Source organism: Macrobrachium rosenbergii, chromosome 4 (assembly GCF_040412425.1).
Source record: "Macrobrachium rosenbergii isolate ZJJX-2024 chromosome 4, ASM4041242v1, whole genome shotgun sequence".
Lineage (NCBI taxonomy): Eukaryota > Metazoa > Arthropoda > Malacostraca > Decapoda > Palaemonidae > Macrobrachium > Macrobrachium rosenbergii.
Window position 1 is genome coordinate 83,080,529 of NC_089744.1, and position 23,742 is coordinate 83,104,270.

The window sequence follows — 23,742 nt, forward strand, 5'->3', positions numbered from 1 at the left end:
AGGGAAAATGCAAGAAAAATGCTTGCAGAAAAATTCCAGCATCACTGTACAGTAAGAGTATATTTAGCAAGTGTACAACAATAATAGGTAATCTGCACACCTTTTACATCTAAAATAATAAGTTTTGTAAAAATTAGGAATACATAGTATTAAACAAAGAATAAAATCCTTAGTAGTAAAGAGTGGAATGAGCTTTTCAAAGCTAAGCTACAAGAGAGCAAATAAACAAAAATTAAACTACATATGAAATAAATACAAAGGCACAAACGTAAAGAAATAATTTAAAATACTACATTAAGACTTCAGCTGACACTAACTGACTGTACAGAAACAAATTAGTGGAGAAACAAAATTTACAACTTGCCAATCTCTTTCACAAATAAGAGATGAAAATAGATTAGCAGTGAACACTTCATAATCACAACAATAACACTTCATATGTCTTAACAAATTGAGGACCAAAAAATACATACAAAATGAAAACAGATTTACTGTCCTATATGAAGGAACCCACTAAGCTAAATAACCTGTAGTTAAAACAAACATTTACACTTCAGCAGTAAGAAAATAAAATCATACAATCATTATAAATTAAAAATCAAAGACACTGTTTAGAAAAGTAGTAACAGTGCAGCAGATAAGTAGAAAAATACTTCAGTTTACACTTCAGCAGTAAGAAAATAAAATCATACAATCATTATAAATTAAAAATCAAAGACACTGTTCAGAAAAGTAGTAATAGTGCAGCAGATAAAAATACTTCAGTTTACACTTCAGCAGTAAGAAAAAAAATCATACAATCATTATAAATTAAAAATCAAAGACACTGTTCAGAAAAGTAGTAATAGTGCAGCAGATAAGTAGAAAAATACTTCAGTTTGTGATACAAACATGAAATTTGGCACAAGTGCTCATTTTAACCCCCTCTTTTGAAAAATCTGGGTGTCCACGCAAAATTTCAATATGGCCGCCACTTTTCAAGATGGCTACTAGTTTTTTCAATTTCTGACACTTTGAGTAAATCATTGTTGAAATAAATACACTGTCATTATCCTGATAATGTCTTCCTGGCTAGAAGAGTTAACTGAAGATATCACCAGAGGTCCTACTACTATATTTACCATTGTGATACAGATGGTGTACAAAATGGCTGCCTTGAAACATTTTGCTTGATAACTCTGCAACTAAGAAAGACAGAGACATGAAATTTTTAATTATGCCTACACTTATGAGGCCAGAGAATCTGTTTTAGCATTTCTGTTGGGCTATTATCAATACTAAATCTTGGAAAGGGACCCCATAATGCTACTGAAAAGTATACAAGCATAAGACTATAATAGAGTATGTTAACAAAGTATCTTATCTGTGTTCTAGCACTGTCTCAATGTCTTTTTTTTAAGCCTGAAATGAATGCGAGATTTTAAAGATGCGTGGTGTCACCATTTAGTGTGATGAAATTCTCATTCAGATGTATCTGAAGCATTATTTGCAACATTATGGTTACATCTCACATTATGATTATGCCTCACATCTGCAGCTATACAAAGCTGTGCATGTAAGCCCAAGACTGTAGCATTTGCACCTGCCATGGAAACCAGACTTGCAGCCACATTTTGTAAGCTGTTCACAACTCTTTGCAATGGGGGAGTTGGCTGTCCAGAACACTTTCCAGTCTTCGCCAATCTTTTCCTAACCCCAGTCAGCTGGACTCTGTGCCTCTGGCTGGAGCAGAATTGCCTGACCCCATACACAACCTACCTGATATGCTGAACGTTTGGTGTGTTGAAGCAGAGATGCTCTGGTTGGAGGGATGGCTTCATATGGTCTCTGATTTCTGGCAAACAAGTAAAATCTGGCCTCATCCACATTGTCAACAGTGCTTGACCTGTCATACATGAGGACCACAAACTTCTCCAGATTCTTCAAATAACCATCTTCGATGGCTGGTGGGTACTTGCTGAGTTTGGAAAAAACTGGAGTGGCCTCTTGAAAAATGTCCCATGTCTGCCACAGTGCTTTCTTTCCTTTATTTCTAAAGGCTGAGACTGCATCACAACCTGTAAATGCATGGAAGAATGGCATGCCTTTGGTCTTCTCTTGACCAACATTGTGAATGCCAATCCATTGTCCTTGATTAAATGCCAGCCACAGCTGCTGCAGACCCATGCTTTGCAGAGTTGGGAACACACTCAGGCCAATGACGAGGACATCTGTGTCATTGGCTTTGACTATGATAGACTTGCTCCCCTGTCCTGCAGTATATCTGGCATGGACAAGGATGTGGCTGTCTGCCTCCTCAGAGAACATTTGTCCAGTTCAAGTAGACTCACTATGTGAGTGCTAATTGCCTGGGTTCCCTTGGTCACAATAACCAAGTTTGGTGCAGACATCTGAGCAATCTGGTCTGCCAGGAAGTGAAACAGCTCTGACTTGTCATTGTGCCTCAAGAAGTTTTGCCAGTTTGAAGGAATGGTGTTCTTTTCTCTCACCTTGTGTTTTCCCCCATGTCCCCTTTTGGACCTTGTGTCTGCTTTCACACTTGATGAACTATACACATCAAAGACAATATGTGTTGACTTGTACACATTAGCATAGGCACTAATTCTTGGCAAAAAGTCAAGGGCTAGATCTTTTGGGTGGCAGTGCATGGACCAAAGCCGAACCATCAACGATGATGTGATCTGCCTCCGGCCTTTGGTCAGGAAGTGAGATGTGTTTCTCAAGTATGGAGGTGAGTTGGGACTTCTGATAGCTGTAAATATTTCCAACTCCACTCAAAGATGCAGATAACACCTGATTCTCGTGCTTAAAGAATTCCTGCAGGTCGCATTCCCTGCTTTGACAGGAAATGAATAGCTTGGAGAAAAGCTGACATTCTTCTTTCAGCTGCTTCTGTCTTGATGGTTCTGTAACAGGCTTATTTTGAGAGAAGTAGTCAAGTCTGTTCTTCCTGATGGGCTCGTAGAATGATGTTGGATTATCAGCTAGGCCTTTTTACAAATTCCGTGTGATCTGTACACCACCCAGGTAAGTACATGAACAAGCCATGTAGAACCCCATTTACCTCTGGCTCGGCTCTCCCGTGCTGGCACCTCCTGTCAATTCAGGCGTGGCTGTCTAACCAGATCTACTAACTATATATATATATATATATATATATATATATATATATATATATATATATATATATATATATATATATACTTTACTTTCTACCAGATAATTGATAAGGGGCTATTATACAGCATTTGGGACCCTAAACTACTAAACTACACTAAAGCAAAGCTAAGTACAGCGTAAGTAAAGCAAGATTAGCTGACAATGAACCCCATGCTAAGTTACATAGCAGTGAAGTCACCAATGTGCCCTGGTTGTGTGCTGACAATCACTCTTTTAACTAAAACTAACGATAAAACCACCACCTAAATTATATGTAGTCTTGCAAACTATTATATTGAACAGGAAGACATTTTTCCATGCCTACTGAATCCTGAGACGCGATTATTTAAGGTTTTTGGCTGCCATATTGGATGCCATCTTTCTTTATATATGCTATATGAAATTTTTAACAGAAATACATTTTACTTTTGCTTGGTGACTCTGCCTAAAATGTGTATAACCAAAACAAATGCATAAAAACATGACAAGAGGCACATGAGTCCCATGTTAAAACTTTGATCAGTGGCCATCTTGAAAAAGGCAGCCATTTTGGAATTTTGAGTGGACACCCAGTAATTTTCAAAAAGTGGCCTATGGAGAAGATATGTACCAAATTTCATGCTAGTATCATTAACTGAAGTATTTTAGTGAAAAAATGACTTTATCTGCTGCACTATAAAGGAAGTATTTATAGAAAGTTTACATAACGACTTCCAACCGGTAAACTGTGTATTACATACACTATTAAGTATAGGTCCACTAAAAATTAGTTTATCACTAGTACTTAATAAAGGGAATAAATAAAAAAACAAAAAGATGAGAGAAACATTGAAAATGAAATTGTAAATAACACACGGCAATCCTCAACAATGCTGCGTCTTGGAAACTCTGCCAGCAATCAACCAGGGAGCAGGCACACTAAAATGATTAATTTAACTAAGGGAGACCCAAGGGACCATAGAAGATAACCTAACCTAGATACATAATTTTTTTTTTAACTGATGTGTCTGGAATTCGTGGAAGGAACAATAGGCTATGTTAAAGTGATGGGTTCGTGACGAGACAAAAAAGAGATTGAATGGTCTGATGCATGAACCAGCATCCTGCAACCAAAAACTGATATCCAGCTGAAAATAAAGGCTGACATATATAGAAAAACTGAGCAAGATGAGCCAAGTGAAGTCCAGTTACAGCCATATGAAATGACATTATTTTTGCAATCAGTTTCTAAAATATACTGTGTAAGCTTTCAAGGTGAATTTCTATTGATACACGAGTCTTTAAAAGGAAAAGCTAAAGGATAAAGAGATAACAATCTACATCAGAATAGCTTACGCTATACTAATCAGAGACCCCAGCTGGTTCCGATCATTGCCAATTAGTTTGAAAAAGGTCTTCACATCATATCATATCAGTCTTCATATCAGTCATTTGCTAGGCATTTACAACCCATCTAGTATAATAGAATACTGGCTCAAAAAAGCTAAGTGATTTAAATGCCTACTTTCTATGTACGGCCAGGACACTTGATAATGGTCAGATTGGTTTAGGGTACATAGTTACGATGGTTATAATCAAATGCACATAAGGAAAGGCAGTGGAAGTTGTGTTATGGGTGGCTGAAGAATATCGTGGAAGCCACATTACCTATCAAATGAATAGAAAGACATATGAAGAAAAGGTGGCTAAACTCTAAAGATTAACAAGAGAACGAAATAGATCTACATTAATTTCTTTTCATAATGGATGAAGAAAATTCTACCTGACAAGAATACAGAATATCTTTAAATGAATTGATACATTCATATATTACCATCCAATTTATGAGTTTCATATTTTATTTGCATATTTAAATGTATAATGATTACTGATACTGTCAAGAAATGCTGCCCATCAGGAAAGATATTTCAAAAGGAAATATATGTGTGAGTGTGTGCTGTGATTCTGTATGTAGACTGCCCAATGAAAAAGCAAACACTACAGTAAAAGCTGGTTTGGCTGTCAATTCCATAAGAAGTGTCTTAACATGGTTGCAGAGAAATGTTTGCAGTGTTCTCTATTAGCATTCACATTGGTTTTAGCCCATTTAATGCATTGATCTTACAGTTTGCCACAACAGTAAGTACATAAGCACCTGTATACAGTACATGTTACTATTAAAGAAGCACTTATATACATGTTACTCATGTCAACACCTAAATACATCATGTCTCACCTATTTCACTTTTTTCTTTCCTTTACCATCTGAAAATAAAGCAAGTTTTTGAAATCTGTTTATACTGTATAAAGAATTCAGATGACTAAAAATGAAGATATTGGGTTAGTATCTGTTGCAGAATTCATTCTCAAAAGTTACTAACTGCGTGCGTTTGTCATAAAACAACTTGTACTTTATAACTAACCACCTAATTTAATGCTTTGTAAATAAAATACTCTAGCTATAGTATCTGCAAACAAATTACCTTGTTATAATTATGTGTTCTGTGTGTATGCAGTGTATATATATATATATTTATTTCTATATTCAGAAGTGTAGAACTGAAATGACTACAGAGTATGAAAATTGTTGGTTGTACATATTTAACTGGATTTACGAATAACGCTATCTATTGCTGTACATATGGATACATAATACATATATATTCACTATCTTGTTATCTCTTCCTGTATTCCAGTTTTCACCAAAATTAATGAGTGTAGAAACGTAAAACAAAATGTACTAAGAAGATGCTATGGTTGTTTTCTACCCTTGGTTCATCTCTATAATATATATATATATATATATATATATATATATATATATATATATATATATATATATATATATATATATATATATATATATATATATATATATATATATATACATATATATATATATATATATATATATATATATATATATATATATATATATATATATATATATATATATATATATATATATAAGTATATAGTGTATGTAAAGGTAAGGTACTAATAATACAGACAGTACATGAAGCCTGTACCCTTTGAAAACTGTTAAGGATAACTGAGAAGTAGTGAACAACTCATAGGCTCTCTCCTAGACTAAAAATAATTGCACAAAGTGAGCAACTTTTAATCCGCAATTCCAGTGCATCCCACCACACTCAAAACTTGGGCGAAAACCTCGATTCTCACATTGTTTGCAACTTCCCAAAAGTTTCTAGTAAGGTCCCATGTGCTTTTCCATCCACTTCCAGTAAACATGAATAAAAACAACAGCGCAAGAAGGAAAAAGAATGAATAAAAATAACAAGTTACAGACAATTGCTGGCTGTACAGATGAGAGGCATTGCAATTCAGCTAGGTAAACCTGAATGAAATCAAAATACAGAAGGTAAATGACACAATAAAATTCCCAAAGTAAAAAAAAAATGAAAACGATCTCCTACAAAACGAGGTTTGAAATGTATATGCTCTGTGGTGAATTTGAGTATGGTGATGTGAGTCTCTGAACTAACAGTAATCTGACTGACCAGCAGTACAGCAGACATCAATGATAATCTTGACTTAGAATGAGAAGTAGTGTATCTAAGTTTTAACGCATATTAGAAACTGACATTAAAAGTATTGATATCCCAGGGTTTTTAACAAAAATTAAAAGGATTGTAACACCCTTACAAAGATCAAAGGATTTTGCCCAGTAAACATTCAGAGGACCATTTGTGAACTACTGGAGCTAGAGTCACTGGCAACAAACTGTCAAAATACATACACATATAAAATGAGTTGCAACTGTTAAAGTGTAAATTATGTGATTTTCCTATTTATTCCTGTTTAGTAAATGGTGTATCGTTCCCCTTAGTACCGTTTTCTAGGTAGTTAAGCTAACAGATGAAATCAACTATTTTCGAGAAGAGATTATAGTTTCAATAATGCTCTAGGCTTTGGTAGATGTGTTAATTTTGTAAAGACGTATAATGCTGAGAATACGTTAGTTTAATAAGATGTTAAATTATCTCTGGTACATTTAGTTACTTTAAAAGCATGTCCATTATGATTTTCTTAATAATTTTACATAATGTAAAACATGTCTCTTCATGGGATTTCTAGAAGTTTCTGGGTTGTGTTGTGAGTTTGATATTATGTAATGATCTAGTTCTCTGTACGTCACTAGTCATTTTGTACAGACATATTTCTTGTGACCTTTAGCAAGAGGGGAGATAGAGGGCTTCAGCTCGATTGAATAATTTCAGTGTTTTTATTTTGTGAGTTATTTTTCAATCAGTAAGAAGTCATTGTGTTGCCTTTTGGGATGTGCTGCTGTTATGCACTAAAATAAACATAGTATTTTCTTATTTATGTAGAGAGCTTTAATCACACTTTATGTAGAGCTTTTAGCGTGACAGCAACAGAGGAATAAACTGACACGCCACTCTCTAGCTCCTGTATCGTATTTTATTCGAAACTCCTCATTCTTTCATAAGTCCTTCCTTCCAGTTCAACAGTAATTCCAACTCTTCTATACTATGATTTATTTCAATATTTTAACAACTCCTTTCAGTTGCTGCTTCTGGTGAAAACCGTGCCGTAATTGCAGTTCTTTTTTCAGCATCATTGACGTCAGCTCATTCGTCTCTCACAAACCAAAATGAAGCCTCATTTCTAAACCAAGAAACTCATTTTGCTTTCTCTGTTCTCCTGCTGAGCACGTATTTGAGATTCCAAGTACCCATCGACTGTATCACCCTTGAATTGCTTTCCAACACAGTGGGTAATGTATAGAAGCGTACACTATGACAACCAACCTCTCCCTTGCTGTAAATCTGACATGTTAGTGTTTGCATGCTGAAAACAGCAACTATGTTTTACAAGGGTAATGGTCTGGATTTGGACTAATAAGGAGCTGTGGATATCAATCCCTAACTTTCTTCCCTAACCAAAATCGAGTTTTACAGTGAACTAGTAGTTGGTTACCCAAGGATTTCCTGTTTTATTGTGCGCTTACTAGCTGTGTTGTTACTGTTTTTAAACAGATTAACAGACCACCGAGATTAAAAAAAACTAACTCTTCGAGGGCTGACTTGCAAGGTGTCCTCTACTAAGAAATAATAATAGTTATATCTTCTCTAATAAACTACAACATATAACAAACTTGACTGGATAAATTGAAAATATTGATTACTATGACAAATTCATGTTAAGGGATTTGTATTCAAGACTTGCTATTCAGTGTTGGTTCAACTGGGACCGTTACATAAAGTGTGTTTTGAAATTAATCGTGTGCTGCATTCTGTACACACGAGGATTGAATCATATGCTACCTGCGGTACCAATATAACCTGTTATATTCTTGTCTCTGAGGAGTACATCTTTTATGCAAGGTAAGGAGTCTGTTACCTCTCTCTCTCCTCTGTCTTCTTCGCTCAGGTATTGGCTAACTTCCATTAAATCTTACTATGAGAGATAAAGATTCTAGTATATTAACCACATTATAACGAGTGTCAGTTGCATCTACATATACTAAAGTATGAAAGCAACAAATCCCACTTCACTGTAAGTCTACCATGACCCGATTTCTGTGAAAGTGCAGACTAAAGCTTATCAGACAGGATTTTATATTTAACTAACAATTATACTGGGGCTTGTTGTTATAGCATGTATTCACTAGTGCTAGTCTGTGGTTTCTGAACATTTTGCGTAATGTTTGTCAGAAGTGCTAAGTTCCACTGCTATAAATTCAGTATTATGGAAGTGTACCTGGCTCTGTGAGTTGGGTACAAAGTACAAGATTATCACTGACCTCGTGTCACGCTGGTTAGAACAATGGTCATGTTACTGAAATGGTATGGATTAAAATTCCACATGGGCTGCACAGAAACCTTTCTGCTGGGCTTCGAATAATAACGTGCCCCTCAAGTATACATGAATAACTTCTGATGCATGTAAACAAATATTCAGTGTACAGGATGATGTACTGTGTCAATAAATTCTGTAGAAATAGAAAAAAAAAACATATCTGCATATCCAGGCATAAGCCTAAATGTGGTTTTACATAACAGTTATATATAAGCATTGAAGTGTACCGGTATAAACTGTATGTACATGTATAAAATAAGATATCGTTATATAAATGGTGAATACTGTGTACATAGTTAGTATACTTTACATACTTTCCTGAAAAAAATACTCAGAATTAGCATATTGTTGTTCTACGGCTTTCATTTACAAGAACAAGACATTTTAAAAAGTTAATCCTACTTTTAGATACTGTAAAAAGTCATCATTTCAACATGTACGGTAAACTATTAATTTTCCATGAAAGTTCTCCTCATGCAAATCATGTTATGTGGTAAATTCAATCTACATCAGTCTCGTATAAATATGATTACTCTGTAGAAGCAATAAGGAGCATATTTTCATAGGTATTTGATGAGAATGTTGTCTATACACCTTCAATATGTTTCAACCAACACTGACACCACTCTTCTTATAATATCGAGATGCAAGTATGTTGTCATGGTTCCAATGCTTAAATGGTAAAGGAACGGTAAATTTGATATCACGTGTAAATTTTGGTTTTCTTTTAAGCTTTTAGCGAAAAAATGATACTTTGCGTATATTTTGACTTATTTCTAAGATTGTCTATATCATTATAAATGCTGTTACTCAGTTTTTCCCTTTAACGGATTAGACATGAAATGAGTATTCTCTCCCGTGCATTCTGGTGACAGCATTTTATTCTCTGACGAATGATTTCTGAAGAATTTTGAGTCTTCCCAGAATGTACCATGATGTTAAGGAAATTGTTCTCCCTTCACAATAGTAAAATTTCCAAGCCTGTCACTAAATATGTTAAACCTTCTACTTCCTTGGTATCTATGTCTTTATGCCATTTGATTGCTCAGCAGAGCAGTATTGAAGTATAAGAGAACACTAAGTTATAGTTAATTGTGCTTCTACTATAGGTTGTGATAATTTTACTGATCCTGAACACAGGAATTTTAGATCACTAATCTGTTATCAAGTTTATTTTCAGGCTGGTTACTGGGTCAAATCACCAGAGCTGCTTTTCTGCAACAAGCTTTCTCTTTCCAGATGACTAGGTTTCGTCTCATACAGTACCAGGCAGGGACCAGTCCAGGACTGGTGGTACTTAGGAATGGAAACCAATGTCTTTACAATAAAACAAGTTTGTATACAAATCAGTTTACCGTAATTAGCCTTTTTCCATGTGAAATGAACCCAGTCACATTTATTTGAAGAGCTGAAAGGAGAAGAGTCCCATCTCGAATGCCCAGATGACAATCTACTGTTTGCTAACTAATATTTCTCATCTTTCTGCGTCGACTGGAAAAGCGAGGGAAAGGGAGGATGACACTGAAGATTATGATTAATGGGTTTGTATGGAATTTTGCTTCATGTGAAAACCAAGAGGGTTTCTTTTATGGATTCTTTAACTGATCTTTTTAACCAAAATTAGCCTGTATCACAATTTAGGAGGGAGAATGAAACAGGAGAGACTCAAATAGAAGGCCTAGATGCAAGAAGTCCAGTTCCCATTTGACAAAAGACTGCAGAAGTCCAGGTAGCTTCCATATCCCTGAATGGTACACACGCCAAATGACTGAGGCATAAAGGCAGGTCCTTCAAGAAAACATACCGTTATGTGTACTATAGGGCCAAGGGGTGAAGTCATAAAGAAGAGGAGAATGAATGATCAGATTCACGTGATTTGCAGTAATGGTCAGACTGGAGAAGAAACATCTGAAGATACACTGCCGCAATTGTAGATAAAAACATACAAAATAAAACTGCCGTGGCCAAAGGAATGATAAAAAAATGGCAGAGAGCTCCTGCTAAAACTAAACAAAAAAAATAGGAAGGTGCTAACATCTGAAGGGCTATGTGAGCGTCTCTAGAGAAGCATGTAACTATGCTTGATCAAGAATCTGTCAAGTGAGTCTGATTCTGGCAACAAAGATACTACCTACTGGAGGCAAGACTTGAGAGCCCCCATTAGGCAGAAAGGGAAAACTTCATGAGAAGGGCAGAGCATGGCAGCAAAAGCCAGGGAGTCTATGAACAAGCCCTTGCTGGGAGATCCTGAATCAAGTACTCCAAGAACAAACGGAAGTTCCCCACAAAAACCAACAGTCAGGAAGAGGGGCTTTATCAGGAAAGGCATGGAGCCCATAAAAACACTTACTAAGGGCAATAGAAAACAGGAACACAATTGAGTGGAAAAAACCAAGAAAAATGTGTTGAACAGGAGCCCAAAAATTGACCAGTGAGGGCATGAGGAACTTTGTCAAGAATGTCTGGAACTGCAGGAGAAAATGCCAAAAAAGCATGAACAGTTCTGTTGCTCATAAGACCTTTTTCTCTCTGGAGGAAGCCTGAAGATAGTGCGAAGACTCATTAGAAGAGAATAACCAAACCAAAGTGACATTCCATGCAGAGAAGAAGAACTTTGATATTACAAGAACATGGGCAAAATGGCTGGGGGCCTTGTACATCACACTTAACTATGAAACTTTTTCAGGTACAAGCATGTAGAAAGTGGAGGGAGAGGACCTGCTATTCACACCTGAGTTGCTGTCACAGTCTCTAGAGAGCCACACTCCTTAAGGCTACAACTGATAAATGTCATTAAAGAGGATGCAAACCATAAAATGTAAAATCAGTGGATCAGGATGTTCAAGAGGACTCCTCCAAGCAAGGTGAAACAAGTCCATGAATTGCAATTTCAGTTGAGTTGGAAACCATCACCACTACAGCCAAAAACATTATGGTAATGAGAGTCTCAAAACTTGAGGACACCGGGAAATTCTAAGTCTTAACTCCCTCACCTAAGCAAGAAAAAAAAAAGAAGATACCCAGACTGTCCATGTACAGTACTAGATTGTGGCAAACAGCCCACCAATGAAGCCAGCTATGAGGAAGAGACATACATGGCAAGTAATTACTCTGGAGGAAGGAACTCATATGAACATGCAAGGTGGACTGAGGCACAACAGTAACTTTGAACTATACAAAGGAACTGAACCCCACTCCCAAAAGCAACAGGCAGAGCATAAGTAGAGGGAGACATCCAGTTGAAGGGATAAGGCTTAGGAAGGAAGAAATCCTGACACCAAACCCTCTTCACAAGGAGTGAGAGGTGATATCAGGGCATAGAATCCATGGGCGAAATTAGGCTGCCGTGTTACCAAGAGGGAAATAATGATAATCCTTGCACAAGAGCACTATCAAGGAGGTCTATCCTCCTGCTGAGAAAAGAAAACATTAGAATGTAACTTACTGCTAAGACAGAAATGGTGCACAAAGTAACTGTTCCAAAGGTGAAAGTGGGAAGAAGCTGAACAATAACAGTAAATAACATTAATTCACATAGTCTAAGAATGAAAACTTTTAACAGGAATGCTGAAATTACTGGTGAAGTAATGAAAATCTCCAGAAATGGTTAGGCAAGGGCAAAAATGACTTTACGTCAACAGAAATGTTTGTCTTAGAGAGACAGTCTAAGCAAGGATACACTGAATCATGAATAAAAGAACTTCAGAATACCAAAGTAGGCACAGTGACGCTCTGGCGACAAGGAGACGCCACCAAAAGCAAATGATACGGAAAACAAATCTCAGAAAACCCTCTTAACACTTCGTCACTTGAGCTGCATTAGCGTATGTGTATGTGAAGAAACAGAAGAAGGAAATGGGCAAAACTGCCCTATAACTGAGAAAGAACTCTGTAGAAACTGGGAAGCACAGCATATGTCCAACACCTTGGGAGTCACACAGAAAAATAAAAAAAAATTAGTTTGCGGACAGAGGTTGATGAGTTGAGCATGTACAGTGGAATTTTTCTTCTTTTCATTCTTGAGGTCGGTGTGGATGGGTCAGTTTCATGTAGAACAAGGCAAATTATGATTAATTGGCTTACCATAACAAATACAAAGAAGCCATGACCTGTTGTAGAAATACACTGACTTTTAAAGACTGTTTGCTGCAAGGTTGTCACGGCTGAAGTACCACTCTCGACTTTCACCAAATTCCAGTGATTCTAGTTTTGAGGTTTACCATAAAAGCATTATTATTTAGTAAAGGTCTGTGAATGAAGGACGTACTGGCCTGTTTGCCCTTACCACGAACAAAAAAAAAAAAAAACCTCGATCACGAGAGTGGTGAATCACGGGAAACTGGTGTTTTAGAGGGCTCCCCAAAGTGAGAGATCTTGCCTGGAAATTAATTATTACTTTGCTTGTTTATATTTGGGATTCAGAACATGATCTTTCCTAAACCAAAAATAAAAAGTTTCAAGCACTGATATGTTAGTTTTTAATCAAAATGATCTTGATTCTTCCTGCCAGCAACTTTTGTTACTTGGACTGGAAATACTGTATTGCAAAGCTATTTCCTTACTTCAAGCATAATTTGGAACTTCCATGACAACTTTTTATTAACCTCTCCTCACCCCGAATGAAGGAAAAATTAAAATAATTCCCAAACAAACAAAAATGTACCTATGAAAATTACTTGTCCTGTTGCCTCTCTGATGAATGTCAACTAACCTGGAGGCGTTGAATTTGTTCGCATAAGATTAGATTGCGCGTGATTAGATCTTGGACTTGTATGGGGAGATGGAATAGGTCGCTGTATCTGGGGCGGGGGTAAAGGAGGATGTGTTGCCTGCCAGTAAGCTTCCAGATATTCAGCTATGTGCTCACATGCATCTTCAAGCTGCAATGAAATAAAATGACAGTTAAATAAAATTAACATATCACATTAATAATGTTGCAGGGGTACTTCTCACAATCCAAATCAATACGCAAAATAATTTCAGTTATAAAAGAAATAAATCATTATTAAAATGAGCGTTACAAACTTAAGGTTACAGCAGTTCTGCATCCACAAATTACCTGATTTTCGTCTAGGATGACATCGAACATTTCAGGCGGGCACTGGGCTAATTTTTCAGCAGCTACCATTTGAACATTTAGGTTACGGCTCTGAGACTTCCCACGTGATTTTATCAAACGTTGTAACACCTACAAAAAAAAGAGGTAAATAGAAAGCTTCTAACATGGCTAACTGAAAGTTCCTTTGCGTCCGACAGCCACGTTTCACTCAGTGATGTATCAAGCGATTAACAACACATTTAATGGTTCAAATCAGTAAAAGCAAATATTTCCATGGACCCTAAACATGTACCAGTATTTCTTTGATCGTCCCCCACTACATAATGATAAAAATCATTGCTAGACAGTCCTACTTTAAAGTAAATATTCTCATAAGATTCATTATTTTTCACTACATAAATCATAATTTTCTGTATTTATTATATGTTCATATACATACTCAAGACGAGGAATTATAAGGAAAACATAAACTTTACTTAAGTGTAACACAATGCAAATACAGCTGAACTAATCATATCCTTTCAACTGACTGCAGCCATGATAAAGACTTCCTTCCTTAATTAAAAGATAAATCACATTAACAATTCACATTAGTAAATCCTTTTGAAGTGAGAGCTATAGTTTCAGAAAAATGCTCAACTGAAAGGCAGGCAAAAAAATATGATAAAACTTTTTACAATTCATTAATATCAGGATATAATTATTTTCATAATTCATCCATTTACATCAGATGACATGTATTGCAGATACGTATCTGATAAAGCATTATATTACAGCAATCAGTACACAGCAGATCTTATAGTTTTAAATGCAGAAATATACAACTTACTTTGGGAGACGATATCTTCAGGTAAACAAGAATTGGAGCAAGAGAAGTCTTAGCAAGTTGTGAAGGATGATTGATTGTGTCACAGTCCAGTACCACCAACTGTAAAGTTCTGGCTAATTCGAATATTCGTTCAATTTCCGCTTGAACTTCCGCTATACATGAGGACCTAGAGTTCGATCGTTCCATAAGTGCACGTTTGCTGGGGTTATTTAGAAGACTCCGTTTGGCTAGAGAGATATCAGCACTCACCCGAGTGATGATCACCCTGTAATTGTTTTCTCTTGTTATCACACACAAATAATCATGTAGTCAACCTTACTGCTAATCAACTTTTTAATTCTAAGAAGAGACTAAGTATCATTAAATCCAAATAAACACAGACCAAAATCTCTTCAATTTATGATAATAAATTCATACTTATAAATTAACAATAATTTGGCCTTAAAAAAAAGAACAACCACAAATATCTTCAATGGTTGTAAGGTAGTTTAAAATGCTTCGAGTGGAATTCTTGAGAAAGAAGTACCAAGCACGTTTTCCTGCGGACAACAGCTTCACAACAACCCTGGTTGCCGTTATTTTGGGTAATCAACCTTATATAAGATGTGATAATGGTTTCATCCACAGGTAGATTTGAAGAGAAGGGCTCCTCATCCATGGATGTTATCGCACTGTGGGTGTGGAGGATCCCTTAACAGCCCCTGGGACTTGGTCAAGTTGTCATTCAGTTCAAATTCTCTACCCAAGGAGGCCTTGGTGCATATGTTGGTTTGAGCCTGTGCCATGCTCAACAAGGTGCCATCAGGATGCACTAAGAAGAAACTCATAACTCCTGAGACTGGAAAATCTCATTTTTGTTATCAAAACTCTTAATAATGTATTTGACAGCTATGACTTGTGCATCCTAGAAGCACTATGCATTATATGCATAAAACCATCCATGATCATTAGCCACGCAATGTTTCTCCTTCCCATCACCATCATGCATGACCTTACAAACGACCTTGACCACCTGGACTGACAAACTTGATTCTGTACAAGAAAGGCAGTCCAATGACAGCCATAGCATCCATTGCACTAAGGCAGTCAGCTAGGATGTAACAATGAGGCCTCAGCCTTTGCAGTAGTACAATGGTTTAGAGCATAGAGACACCAAACAATTAACTGTAAAGATCACAATGATGTCACAGTGACCACCTTATGGCTCTCCACCTATACATAAATAGCACCTTATCCCACGTCTAATACTCTGCAAGTCTCACCTTGTTGTGATCATGTCAGCAGGCGGTCTTCTGTGTAAATAGTTTTTATTTAGTGACAAAAAAGAAAATCTTCTTGTCTTCATACTGTACAGAAGTATCTCTAGGGAAAACAATACAGGACAACTGGAAAAATCAGCAAACAAAAAGTTTATCACTTTTATGTAGAGATGTGTGGAACTCCTATCCTATACTGCAGGCATCTGTGAAGACACTTATCAAAGAAAAATAAAGTCTTTTATGGTCCTGTTTGACGGAAGCATCCCCTGAAACCAGGTTGTAATTACTTCTAATAATCAAGCCAGCTGCTAGGTGGGTTGAACATGGGATAGGGAGAGAACTGCTTTCTCTCTTCACGGGACAAGGGACTCTCCTTTAGAAATGGGCATTCAAAATCTCCTGTATGATCACTGTCCAAGAAAAACAAGGAGAAATTCCTGGGTGATATACAGATTGTAGCAATCACAGAGAGCATAGAAACCTCCACCTCTCGTCTTCTTCAGGCTCTTGTTCTGCCCACTTTAGGCTGAAGAACTTTTTCATCAGAATATCATTTCTTTTCCTCTGGTCTCCTTGCTGCAGCTTTCAGATGCAATTTACATCCTGGTAAGGCCATTATCCTAATCACTGAAGGGAATGATATCTCAGTCTCTTTCCCTGTAAATGGGTTTTTTCACCATTTACAAAATATATGTTTGTATTATTAGGGGTACAACTGCGTAAAATGTTTTAAATATAAACTAACGCATTTTACAGATATTGTTTAAAACATTTTCTAAAACTTGCTGTCAGCATAATGTCTCTGGAATATGCGTTGTACAGCATTTCCCTGATAATCATTTTCAACCTTTCCATGATGGCTAAGATATCCAGAGCGCGTTCATTAATTCAATCAAACTTTAACTTGATATTCACAGTAACCTACTGCAGGGAATTTGCTTTGATGTGCTTAAATTTCATGGAATGCTATTTTCAGGTTAGCAGCCTTTGCAAAAACTTAAGATAAATAGGACGCATTCAGTCAATAAAAATCTGTATAAAAAGAAAAAGTGTTTGATTACATTACTAGAAAGATAGTTAGCATATACAATTTAGGCCGAAGGCCAAGCGCTGGAACCCACGAGGTCATTCAGCGCTGAAAGGAAAACTGAGAGTAAAAAGTTTAAAAGGTGTAACAGGAGGAAAACCTCGCAGTTGCACTATGAAACATTGTTAGAAGAGGGAAGTAAGATGGAAGAGAGAACATGAACGGAGGCACAGTAATAGGAATGAAAAGGGTTGCAGCTAGCGACCGAAGGGACGCTGCAAAGAACCTTAAGTAATGCCAACAGTGCACCGCGTGAGGTGCACTGACGGCACTGGCCCCCTACGGGAACACTACTAGAAAGAAGACCGAGATGATCACCTAGAACAATGACTGAGCACCACTCTGCTTCCCCTATGGTCTGGCAGTGCTCTTTCCTAGTGCTCGCTAGCATTAGCTCATAGCAGTCACTGAGCAAACCTACTGAATATAAGTGCACACTCAGGCACTGATGCCAGTGATCTATTGCCGCAAGTTTTCATCAGCTGCGATAAGTGTGGAAACCGCGCAACTTGTCTTCGCTACAGGATTGCAACTATGGTGAATTTCCAAAGAGCAATTTTCAATTACACTGGGTCATCCGGATTCTGGATGGTGAATCAATCAAGTTTAGAAGACTACCATTGTCACAAAAACATTCCGTTTTCGAAATGGTATTTATCTAGCCTGCCTATCGATTATGGCAAAAGCTAAACCACTGGGGGCAACCCTCGCAATCCCGTCCATTTTTTGCACTTTTGAGAGAGAGAGAGAGAGAGAGAGAGAGAGAGAGAGAGAGAGAGAGAGAGAGAGAGAGAGACACCTATTTTTACAAACATCTATTTAGTTTTATTTTTGGTTTCCTGCTCAATTTTATTACTGAATGCAGCATTTCCAGCACGAAGATGTATTTTTGAATTATTGTTTTCATGTACCAGTATATCACAGCGCACTGACTGGAATGGGCAATATTACCTTACAAGGGGAAAATCCTGTACTGCTCTGTATGAAAAATACAAGGTAAATGTTTAAGATAACCTGTAAAGATTTTCTACGTGAATCCTTTGGAAAAAATTCGTGTTTTTTTTTATGAAAACATATAATTTTCAGAACTATATTTTTAACAGACTTTCCAAAGAGAATTACTGGAATTACTTTGCTAAATGAGCATGTCCAGAACAAACTTATTCTGTGCTTTAAGGAATCATGGATATATCCTATTTTGAGTAGCAGGAGAGTTACACAGAGTTCTTGCATAGTGCTTTTGGGCATCTCATAATGCTTGTTACTGGAGGAATATAACTCTCTTTTTCTAAGTTCTGAAATTATTAGGACTCTTAATATAAGAGGATTAGGTTTTCGACTTTGTTATGCAAAATTTAAACAAAATCAATGCATTCAATTATTTTAATATCTGTGTATGTCTACTATACACACACACACACACACACACATATATATATATATATATATATATATATATATATATATATATATATATATATATATATATATATATATATATATATATATATATATATATAGATAATATATATATATGTTGTAAAAAAAAGCACTATTGCATTCAGTGAAAAACAATACATTACAAAAAGCAGCGCTTGCTCCCACCTCTGTGGGCTTTTGATCAAAACTAAACAGAATGTTATAGGCCGTAAAGTTTTAATTTATATATATATATACTGTATACAGTACATAATACATATATATATATATATATATATATATATATATATATATATATATATATATATATATATATATATATATATATATATTGTGTGTGTGTGTGTGTGCGTGTATGCATACTGTGTAAATATCTGAGTTGTACAATTTTTTACAATTTCCAAAATTATGATGGTGCTCTCATAATTACCAAGAAAACCACTGGGTGTTAGCCATTTCTGAAAAGGTTGGGAACCCTTGATCTAAAGCAACAGTAAGTAATTCTTGAATGAAGTGGGTTTCATGAAAAGTCTTCGCAATCAACCTCACTTCCACATGGACATTTATTAATACATCATGTTTGTGGAAAAGTAAACTAGGTAGATGATGAGACATAACGAAAGTGGAGTATACTTACTTCCCTCAAATCTGTGCTTAACATAATCAAAAAGCGCCTTTTGCATCATGTCCGTGACCTCATAGCCTTTAAGAGAAGGGCCAACAAGGACTAGCGGGCGCATGGAAGGCACAACATCGTAAGGGGGGATATTCTCTGGTTTCCTGAAGAAGGGCTTCCGTTTCTCCTTTGCTGGCGGAGTTGTGATGGAGGTCTTTCCTTTGGAATTCCCTAACGAATCAGAGTCATCGCCCAGATCTATTCCATTGTCGAGATCAAGTCCTGTGAGTGGTATAATGAGGGTTACTGACAAGGGGATCTTTGGGCTGAAAGCTGGCGGAGGACTTAAGACTGGCAACAGGAACAACATACTGGGTCATTAAGCTATACAAGATCATGGCTATCCAAAACAAGTGAAGAGCCATTGTACAGTACCAAGCAGGATCTGAGGGCTATCAAAATTCCATGGTAAAAAAATTAATAGAAAAAATAAGCCAAGTTAATTGAAAATAATCAGTATGAATTTGAAAAGACAGTGGCGTAGGTTTTTGCTTTAAAGATAAGAGGAAAAAGGGCTCTTAATCATATACAAAAAATCAAACTAAGTGTAGAGAAAATTGTAAACGTTTTCCGACGAAGCCTGGAAGTCAAGACAGCACTGAATTAGATTCTAGAGGAATAATGTGGTAGCTTCCTTTCGGAGCCATGAGAGAATATGTTGGGAGAATAGTGGCTCATATCTGAACAGACACCGACATATCCAGCATCCAGTAAAGCCCTTCAGCCCATTTCAGATGCTAAGGAGTAATAATTACAATCTATCACAAAACTTGCACTATTGGTTTATACAAAATGCATTACGGTACACAACATTATTCGACAGTCATATGAACACATGCAATATGAATTATACTAACAAGGATAAAGATAAGTAAAGTACAAGTAGTTGTGGTACAGTTAAAAGTTACATTCACCATTGTAAAAAATCTTTAGAGCACCAATTAGCTAAGTCATAAATGATCAAATTACTGCTGGCACTTTCCGATGGTAATAGCGAAAAGAAAAGACAACAATCAGATGGAAAAAACATACGTTGTACAGCGATGCAGAAGTAAAATGGATGCTAGCTAGTGGATCTGGGTTTGATGTGTTCTAAGAGTGGGTCAAAGCAAGGCCAATCAGAGTGATTTCTCGTTTAAAGGTGTAACTAACAATGTGCTTCAGAATTATTACTCAAAAAAGGAAGAACTGGAATCAAAATCTGAGGGAAAAATAGAAAATTTAACAGAGTCTGAACGAAACCATGAGTGATATACTCATTTACACTGTAAGGTAAATAAGCAAAAAGGCAAGTACATGGAAAGTGAAAATTATATATATATATATATATATATATATATATATATATATATATATATATATATATATATATATATATATATATATATATATATATATACTAAAGGGTGTGAGAGACGGAAAATACACAGTCGCGAGCGTATCGTACTCATTCGATAAAGTAAGGCTTTCTTGTATAAATTGAGCAATGATATCTACGCAATTTCATTTTTTTTTTAAATGCCCTCATTATTCCTTAATTTTATTTCCGTGTCATATTCATTACCTTGTAGCATGGTATTAATAAATGACAGGGATTTTATTTACTTTGACACTTACAACAAATAAACTGTTAAAAACAAACTGATGTGGCATAACGCTTGTTTTTACGGTAAATTGTCCTCATCATTGTTAAAAGTGGCACTCTGCGCGAATGTGTTATAAACCACAAATGAGAATGAAAGCTGGAAGGAAAGAAAATTCAAAATAAGGAAGGCAGACCTCACAGGCAAAACAATTCAGTGGAATATCAACAGTGTTCTGATCCGTGCCCTAAATGGGAATATTGACCAGGACCGTAACACTGGACATTGAGAACCTCCTTCTACCAACGACCCATAGTCAGGGCGGCCAGAACTGTTCTCAGTGGTTGTTTTAGCAGAGAAGATTGCATAATGAATACGGTTCGAACTGTTCGGTGTTAATTTCTTAGCTTAATACCTCCAAAGTCGAGTGTAGTACCTGTCGTTACATAAGGAATCAAGTCATCTTGTTATTGAGTAAGTTTTACGAGATTCTTTAAACCCTGTATTAGGAGAACTGCATTTCCTATCAGAGTTGTATTAGGTTTTCAACATTTTGTACGCAAAACTTTCCTGATCAAGGATATGGGGCGATCTATGATTTCTATGGCCTTTACCTGTGAAGGCACATATGTGACATATTCCACATTCTGTAGTATTACATGTAAATTTATAAATATATATATAAATATATATATATATATATATATATATATATATATATATTTATATATATATATATATATATATATATATATATATATATATATAAATATATATATATATATATATATATATATATATATATATATATATATATATATATATATATATATATATATATATATATATATATATATATATATATATATATATATATATATATATATATATATATATATATATATATATACATAGAATCGACTGGTCGCTATCTACCAAACACATATGTAATTGTTATATCTCCAATGAGCCTTTACTTCTCGAATTCTCCACATTTTTTGGTTACGCTTGTCACTTCAATACCTGAGAACTAGATGCAGGCATATGAAGAAAGTTTTACGTCCTTAGCAGGATTCGAACCTGCGTCCGGAGTACCAGAAAGGGGTCACGTTACTGACCTGAAAAGCTTATCCTACAAGTGTGAAGAATTAAAAAATTAAGAGGTCTTGTGGTAAGTACAGTTATATATATACACACATATATATATATTTGTTGGCTAAACAGACAAACTAAAACTGAAAATATACATAATAAAAACAGTAGGTTAAGAAAGGCACAAGAGGGTAGAAGTGTACTGGGTGTTCAACTGTGAAAAAAGTTGTTTGATGGAAAGAGACTCGAGAATCAGTAATCCGTTTCGAATGAAGTTTTTGTTCAGAATAATAAAGTCATCATACTTAATAGGACTTACATTTTTTGGCATGTTTACATACACTGGACTGTTCAAGGTTGGATAGTGAACATCCAGTACGAAAGCTAACTCCCCTGTGGCGGTCCTTGTGCACACTCACATCACCATCCTCTGAGAGAAACTCACACAAGTACCCAGACTGCATCTGGGACAAGAATATCCGTGTTCCATAGCAGAGGACACGAAGCGACACAGATGACAGAGAGCCAGTTGTGAGTGGATTAGCAAATTTAAGCCTAAAATATTAAGGCGCCCAAAAAGAATGCTACTGGTGTCGAAGCACTTATCAGTTATAATTCTCCTGAGTGTAAGTTATTCCTGAGGTATAGTGAACTGGATATTAATGATATTTGTTGCTTAGTATTTGAATATATATATATATATATATATATATATATATATATATATATATATATATATATATATATATATATATATATGTTACAAGTAATATGTGAAATTCAGGGTTTCATGAATTCCCTAGGGAATATGTGAAATGACCAATTTCTTTAGGAACATTTCATTCCCGAGCGGCTAGTACTAAACACGGCGAAACAGCGATTAATCTACACTGTTTCGCCATGTTTAGTACTAGCCCCTGGGGTGATCAAATGTTCCTAAGTGCATTTGATCGCCAAGGGGCTTGTACTAAACACAGCGAAACACATTTGACCACCAGGGGCTAGTACTAAACACGGTGAAACCGTGTAGATGAATCACTGTTTCGCCGTGTTTAGTACTAGCCGCTCGGGAATGAAATGTTCCTAAGCGAACTGGTCATTTCACATATTCCTAGGGATTTCGTGAAATCCCTGATTTCACATATTCCTGTAACATATACATACATACATATATATATATATATATATATATATATATATATATATATATATATATATATATATATATAATATAAAGTATATTTTTAGTGCACCCAGTGTAAAAATGAAATTGCAACAGACTGCAATTTTCCCATATCCAGAGTTTCGTTGAAAATCTACAGACATTCCCAGTTTGATGAAAAACATCCTAAAAGGCATCTTGGACACTGGTTTAAAAACAGCCAGAACTAAAACACCTTTATTTTGTAAGACCTTGGTAGGTCTGAGACGAGAGACCCAGGTCTCGTGCCATTCACCTCAGAGGAAAGTCTGACCTTAGGGACCGTGGCGTGAGACCTGAAGGTCTCTCGTCTCAGACCTTTTGTTCTGGCTGTACAAAATAAAGTGTGTCTTGGTTAGGTGCGATGTCTGTTTTTAACTGCACTAAGACTTCCAAGATGCCTTTTACCGGGAGTTTTTCATCAAACTGGGTATAATGCAGAGTAAGGGCCAATATCATGGATATGAATGGAAATATATATAGTCTATTGCAATTATATATATATATATATATATATATATATATATATATATA

The 23,742-nt window shown here is 35.9% G+C and overlaps 1 protein-coding gene across 1 annotated transcript in view; it reads right to left on the reverse strand.

The window, feature by feature from the left end:
• Window positions 1-23,742, reverse strand: part of LOC136836320 (voltage-dependent L-type calcium channel subunit beta-2-like) — a 343,842-nt gene that overhangs the window by 19,411 nt on the left and 300,689 nt on the right. The window contains exons 6-9 of the mRNA XM_067100451.1: window positions 19,294-19,554; window positions 14,871-15,148; window positions 14,042-14,170; window positions 13,694-13,862 (exon numbers count right to left, since the gene is read on the reverse strand). Of these exons, the coding sequence (XP_066956552.1) occupies window positions 13,694-13,862; window positions 14,042-14,170; window positions 14,871-15,148; window positions 19,294-19,554 (837 nt within the window). The remainder of the gene's footprint in view (window positions 1-13,693; window positions 13,863-14,041; window positions 14,171-14,870; window positions 15,149-19,293; window positions 19,555-23,742) is intronic.